Source organism: Oncorhynchus keta, chromosome 29 (genome assembly GCF_023373465.1).
Source record: "Oncorhynchus keta strain PuntledgeMale-10-30-2019 chromosome 29, Oket_V2, whole genome shotgun sequence".
Taxonomy (NCBI): domain Eukaryota; kingdom Metazoa; phylum Chordata; class Actinopteri; order Salmoniformes; family Salmonidae; genus Oncorhynchus; species Oncorhynchus keta.
This window is the reverse complement of record NC_068449.1, coordinates 43654098-43661374: the sequence shown is the minus strand read 5'-3', so window position 1 is coordinate 43661374 and position 7277 is coordinate 43654098. Positions and strand designations below refer to the sequence as shown.

The window sequence follows — 7277 nt, the reverse complement described above, 5'->3', positions numbered from 1 at the left end:
GCATTGTGTTGTGTGACAAAACTGCACATTCTAGAGTATCCTTTTATTGTTCCCAGCACAAGGTGCACCTGCGCAATGATTATGCTGTTTAATCAGCTTCTAGATATGCCACACCTGTCAGGTAGATGGATTATCTTGGCAAAGGAGAAATGCTCTCTAACAGGGATGTAAACAAATTTGTGCACAACATTTGAGAGAAATAAGCCTCTGAGTATTGAACATTTAATTTTATATTATTTCAGCTCGTGTAACATGGGACCAACACTTTACATATTGCGTTTCTATTTTTGTTCAGTGTATTATGGGAGCTTTTGCCAAATAACCATGTGATTTTCAGTAAATCAAAGTACAAAGTGCAAACACACAAGACCACTAATCAAACAATAAACAGATAAGTCATTATTTTTGGTGAGAGTAGGGAAGGGAAGGACACACACATACTGAACGCACGCAGTAGGACGTGAACCCTTTTTTTTTCCAGTTGAGAAAATATATCATCATCTTACTCAGACTATTTCTGATGCTGTAATATTTGCAAGTGACCTGCAGTGTGAGTAAACTTTTTTGATGCCTTTCTAAAGACCTACCAATAACTCAATCACGATAGGCCTACTGTCATAGGGATATCGTGGTTAGTTACTCTAGATATAATATTGCTGACATTGTTTGCCTATGTTGTTATAACGGCAAATGCCATGTCTAATATTTTGTTTGTTCCACTGAGATATAGAGCATGAGTGAATGACCAATCGGATTAGGAAAGAGACGAATATGAATATGTGCCAAACCAGTCTTGTTTTTTTGTTCTATTGATTTTTTCATTCCCACTGCCCCTTTGCCCGCTGTGTCCCGCCATCCCTTCCTACCTCTTCTCTCCCCCTCTTCTCTTTCTTCATCTTCCCTAGATGGGGATTTCAGTCCTATCGTGTGTCTCCCTCCTGCTTGTCTTTGAGGTAAACACAAAGGGCCAGTTTCCTGGAGAAAGATTAAGAACACTCCTGGACTGAAAAGCATGCTGAACGGAGAATCTCTGTTGAAAATGCTTTTTAGTCCCGGGTCCGTTGCCTGCATTTACAAAGAGTAAGATTGCTGTTCGGCTTTAGCTTTTAGATCATAATGAATATGATAATATGGACAGGGCAGACCTGACGCTAGATCAGCACTCCTACTCTAAGACACTTTTTGAATAAGGGCCCAGGAGTGTAGGCGTAAATCTGGTTCTGGGAAACGGGCCCATTTTGTTTTGTAATATCAAACCCTGGTTTTTAGGACAAATGCTAATGTGGCACAGAGACACTTCATGTACCTTACTGCCTCCACCTTCTGGTTTGGTTGTCCATCTCTGTCTCTCTATCCAGCTTTTCTCTTCTTCCGTTGGGGTCCTGCAAAGTGTACCTGGCTCCACCCTGGTCTTCCCATGTCTCCCTGGCCAAAACCAAAAAAGCTTTGCTGGGGCTAAGATCACCTGGAAATACAACGACTCCCAAGTTCCCGACTACCCAGAATCCTCAAAGCAACTCAAGGCCTCCAAGGATGGCTTCTATCTGGAAATCTCTCCCGTCAGTGTAGCCAACGAGGGGGAATATGAATGTGTGATCAAGCAGAATGATATGGAGTGGCAAAAAGTGCACATAGTCCAGGTTGATGGTGAGGACACATACGGTCACCTCCTATTTTCATCACAACTGCCTGTGACGTGATGTAGGCCTTTCTTGAAATAGACACTCCACCTTATTTATAAAAAAAAATATATATATATATTTAAATCATGTTACAAGTTAAAACTCAATCACTGGTTCACTTTTCATTATTTGTACAGTGTGCCTACCTTTTTACACTTAGTAATTCATCTTCAAGTCTATGTTGAGAAGAGAAATAGAACAACAACTTTAGCAGAATGTCGTGTCTTGGCTATCATTAATGTTACGACGATTGTTTTATCAAATCGATTAACTAATTATTACAATGATTAAATGAATCCTGTAACAATTTACTCATTACCAATCTTGGGGCACCACGGAAGAAGTTTATTTAACGAGTTACCGTTTTCCGAATTAACTCTCAAAGATAAAAAGATCTCTTACATTTCAGACATCAATCAGTCATTCATTAATTGTTACCTTCTACCAGGTCTCATTCTGAATGTCGCAAAATCCTTGGATATCTGCACGAACCCGAGCATAAATTATGAATCAGATCTACAGTGGGGCAAAAAAGTATTTAGTCAGCCACCAATTGTGCAAGTTCTCCCATTTAAAAAGATGAGCGAGGCCTGTAATTTTCATCATAGGTACACTTCAACTATGACAGACAAAATGAGAAAGAAAATCCAGAAAATCACATTGTAGTATTTTTAATGAATTTATTTGCAAATTATGGTGGAAAATAAATATTTGGTCACCTACAAACAAGCAAGATTTCTGGCTCTCTCAGACCTGTAACCTCTTTAAGAGGCTCCAGTATGGCTCCAGTATCATAGTGTACCTATGATGAAAATTACAGGCCTCTCTCATCTTTTTAAGTGGGACACCTTGCACAATTGGTGGCTGACTAAATACTTTTTTGCCCCAGTGTATATACAAATTGTCTTAATTATTTATTTACTAACTAACTAATCACACAGAAATACATAAACAGAAACAGAATAGCTTACACATTGATTACTACATAAAGCAATGAAAGGTCCCTAGTGGACTAAACCGATATGACGGCTTGCTACACAAAATGAAAAGGGAGGGGCATGTAAGAAAGAGCGGGAGAAAAGACAAAGGACTTGACTATCATACGTACAGCTGATAACTACGCTCATGTAAATGCTAATACTTTGCACATGAACGGCCGTTCATTAGAAAATAATTGCAATGTACATATTTACAATTGTATGCCTTTGTTGTCTCTCTGTTGAAATTGCCAGTCCATTTTCTGGAGAGTCAGTCGACAGAAAGTCTCAGAGGTCAGAGTCAGAGGTCACCATGTCCTTTTTGCAGTCGTAGCTTGTCCAGCGGCTCGGTTTCTTAGAACAGGGTGGTGAGAGGAAATTGTGCTTTGTCTCTTGTCTTCGGTCGAGTTCCCTAGACTGTTTTTACACATGCAGCTGCAGACTGTGAATGTGTAGTCTTTAGTTCTGTAGATTTCTGAACCATTTGTTATGTATTCTGCTGGCACTGCACATAGCTGGTCTATAGAGTCTAACCATTTGTGTGGTTCTCGTGATGAGATTTTCTTCTTCTCTGATGAACGTTTCAGAGTTTCTAGCCATTCCGTACCTTTCAGCTCATGCTGTCGGTCTCGCTGGCCTTACGTACATTTTGTCACGAGTCCTATTTAAGCACTCTGGGGAAAAAGGGGCGTTCCTCATTTTGTCGTAATGTCCGTGCTCACATGGGTGTGGTCACTGACTGGACTTCATATGAATAACAAGGCTAACATCACATTACATCTTCTCACAAATAGTTTCATATTTAATCATATAAGTTCTCCCAACATTTGGGTGTGACCCTGACAACTGGGAAATATACACATTCAAAGATACAGTTAGGTTGTTATACTGTCCTTTATCAGATCCCAAAACACAACTGATCTGACATAATTGCTCTTTAAATACCACAGACCATTCCAACTCTTTGGATTACAGAAATATTGTTTCATTCTCCACTTTTGGATAATGGCGTTTTGATGAAGAGAGGAGAGAGAGAGGGGGGCGGGCAATCTGGCGCCTATGATCCTCACATTAAAGGGCAAGTCATGACAAGAGGGTTTACATCACAATGAATAAGGCATTCAGTCGATTTAAACATACAGCCCCAGAACTTCAGTGTATTCGTAGATTGTAATTCTTAAAAACTGATGAAATATGGGGCAATTCTTTCGTTGCAGTTTAGCAAACTCTACAGGTCAGCAAACATTGCATGCATTTTGAGGTTGGCTCCAGAAATTATTTCTACTGTTGTGCTGTCTTTCTGTCTTCCATCTTGCTCGCTCTCCCTCCAGTGTCCAGCAGCTACATTCTCAAAGTAATCGAAGGGTCCACTGTGAATTTACCTTGTGATCGCCCACCATCCAGCAAAGACCCGGTCCATTGGTACAGATATGATAAAGGAATGACGAACGGCACACGGAAGCAGTTGAATCCTGCAGAGACTGGAGAAATGGTGGAGGGTGACAGACTAGAATGGCTTTATGGCCCCCTTGAAAAAGATATGACAATCACACTTAATGAGGTCAAAATGGAGGATGCCGGCATGTACTACTGTGAGACAGCTGAGGAGGGCAGAGACAGCAGAAACTTTAATACAATTGAGCTAATTGTGGAAGGTACGTTTAGCTAACCTTCTTCCATTACACTCTCAAACCTTTGCATGTATATACACATTTGTTAATAAATTTGTGTAATTCGCAAATGTAACATCAATTGGTTCCAAATAGCCATAATGCCCAAATGTTAGACTCTCACCTGCAATGTTCAAGACACTGTCACGCTCTTGATTTGTTGAAATTCAAATCTTCGTTTGCCATTTCTTTTAGCTGCGCCCACCGTTCTTCCTTACTCCTGCGTTGGGTTCATGACCCCCTGGGAATCGTGTCAGGACGAGACCAGCAGGTCGTGGGAGGCCATGCTAGGAGAATCCCTCAATGAGTTCTCCATGAAGCTTTATGCCCACCTCAGCCAATCACAGCCCATGAAAAACCTGCTCTTCTCTCCAATCAGCATCAGCGGGGTGTTAACCCACCTGTTACTAGGTAAGAAAGAGAGGGTGGGGTTTCTTTAAAATGGAACATGGGGAGAGGTTGTCCAACTGCACTCATACTCTAGACCTCAGTTCTTTTGAAAATGAAGCAACACTTGATATCAACTCTCACTGAATGATTGATGCATGGAAGGCCAAATAAAATACATACTGTTTCATCCTCTCACTCTCTCTCTCTCTCTCTCTCTCTCTCTCTCTCTCTCTCTCTCTCTCTCTCTCTCTCTCTCTCTCATTAGGGGCTCGTGGCAAGACAAGGAGAGACATGGAGACGGCTCTCTGTCTGTCTCACGACTTCTTCTGTGTTCATTCCGAGATGAAGAAACTGAAGCTGAAACTTCAGGACACACTGAAGATGGCCTCCCAGATCTATTACAACCCCAGTACTACCAGAGCACAATTAGTACTCATGATAATTATAGCTTGTTCTCCACATATCATTTTGAATTCTCGTCGTATGTTGTCAATTTAATCATGAGTCGCCATCCCCCCTTAACTCACTGTCTGTCTGTCTGACCGTCCGTCCATCCGTCTGTCTGTCCACCTCTCTGACATTCCCTCTCGCTCCCCCCCCAGATATGAAGTTGAGTGAGTCCTTTACCAACCAATCCATGCAGTTCTACGATGCGGATCCAGTCAAATTGACCAATAGCAGTGAGGTAAACGTGGAAATGATCAACAGTTGGGTTGCAAAGCAGACAAATAATAAAATCAAAGAGCTGGTCGACTCTGTTCCCGCCCACACCGAACTGCTACTCCTCAATGCTGTGTATTTCAATGGTCAGTATCCTGTTTGTGTGTTTGTGCATGTGTGTGATCCAAGTAAGCTCTTGGTAAGCACCGATGCTCAATCTATCTGATAGGATATAGTCTATTTTAGTGGATATGGAGTATGTGGATTGTAATAATATCTGTTTCAGGTCAATGGAAGATGAAATTTGATGCAAAATCCAAAATGTTTCCATTTGTGAAACTGAATGGTGATACTGTGAAGGTGCCTGTCCTCTACAGTGCCAAATACAAATTGGCTGTGCAATATGTCCCGGCAGTGAAGGCACAGGTAACCATTTTGATTACACACACCCACATTTACATGCACAGATACACTGTAAGCAATCACACACAATCTACGTAACATTCTAACCTTGTCAATCACCCATAGGTGGCGATGTTCCCTCTCTCTGGTGCAAGTAGCTTGTTCATCTTGCTCCCGCCCACTACCAAGCTCACAGACCTGCAATTGGTGGAGGGGAAGATGACGGACAGGGCAGTGAGCCAGATGGTGGAGCAGATGAATCAGGTGTCTCCCCAGGCCACCGAGGTGACTCTGCCCAAAATCAAACTGGACATCCGGACCGAGATGAACACCCTGCTCAGGAAGATAGGTCTGTCTGTATGCGTGTCTATCTGTCTGTCTTATAGCTTACCTGCTGCCTGACTGTTCGAATTATAAGACTGTGCATTTTGTTGTGGCCACCTGATTCAACTAACCACCAAGCCCTTGATGAGTTGAACCAGATGTTTTTGCTTGGCTACAACAAATATGTCTTCATCCAGGAGCAGCAATGGATTTCACCGGGTCGTTCTAAGTCAACCTAAACCAACAACTCTGGCGTTTCTTGATTTGCCTCTCTCACTTCTCTCCCTCCCTTTCTTCTACCTCCCTCTACCTTCTGCCCTCCTCCGCTCTCCTTCTCCATATCTCCCTCCTCTTACTCCCACACCTCTTTCTTCCCTTAGGTTTGTCGGAGCTGTTCGACAGCGCCAACCTGTGTGGCCTCTACCCCGACAACGAGTTGCTCCTGACGGAAGCCCGCCACCGGGCCTTCCTCTCCCTGACGGAGGAAGGTGTGGAGGCTGGGGCGGCCACTTCCCTCTCTTTCTCCCGCTCCTTCTCTTCCTTCTCAGCCCTCAGACCCTTCCTGATGATACTGTGGAGCGACCAGGCAAAGGCCCCACTGTTCGTGGGCCGAGTGACCGAGCCGTGAGAGAAGGAGGAAGAGAGAGGGAGAGAGGGTAGCATGCATATAGAAAAAAAGCCATGTTTGCAAAAGAAAAGGACCACTTCCTTCTATGAAGTTACATGTTCATTGTAACTTCGTAGAATGACTGTCAAAGTGTTTTAAAATAAATACTCGGGAGGGCTTGCTATAGGTTGTCACAAAATGCATGACTTATCAAACAATAAAAGTTGACATCTCTCCACATGTGGTATGGACATCTTTTTGTACGAATGTGCTATTTAAATCACTCTTCTGTCCAACAACGTACACAGTAGGTCACTGAAACGGGTTCAGTTTATTTTTTTAAAAGTAGTTCCACAAACTCACCACAGGATGTCAATCACACCGTATGTTCCACATAGAGATAGCCATTACGTCAGTGAGTACACAGGGATGCTGTAACAATAGTCCTCCCGCTCCGCCCTGTCTCCCCATTCCCCGACGCTAACGGTTTTAAAGCAACTGCGGACTGAGTAAAGCGTCAAATTGAGCAACTTACCCTGAATTATTATTTTTTTTACAAACAAAA

The 7277-nt window shown here is 42.7% G+C and overlaps 1 protein-coding gene across 1 annotated transcript; it reads left to right on the top strand.

Moving 5' to 3' along the window:
- The first annotated feature begins 395 nt into the window (after positions 1 to 395).
- On the top strand, positions 396 to 6950 carry LOC118362932 (plasma protease C1 inhibitor-like). The gene is made up of 10 exons (XM_035743667.2): positions 396 to 550; positions 906 to 953; positions 1359 to 1647; positions 3991 to 4314; positions 4525 to 4740; positions 4985 to 5128; positions 5322 to 5525; positions 5666 to 5805; positions 5908 to 6130; positions 6486 to 6950. Exons 2-10 carry the CDS (start codon positions 906 to 908, stop codon positions 6731 to 6733), a joined length of 1836 nt encoding a protein of 611 aa, XP_035599560.2. The 5' UTR covers positions 396 to 550; the 3' UTR covers positions 6734 to 6950.
- The last annotated feature ends 327 nt before the right edge of the window (positions 6951 to 7277 follow it).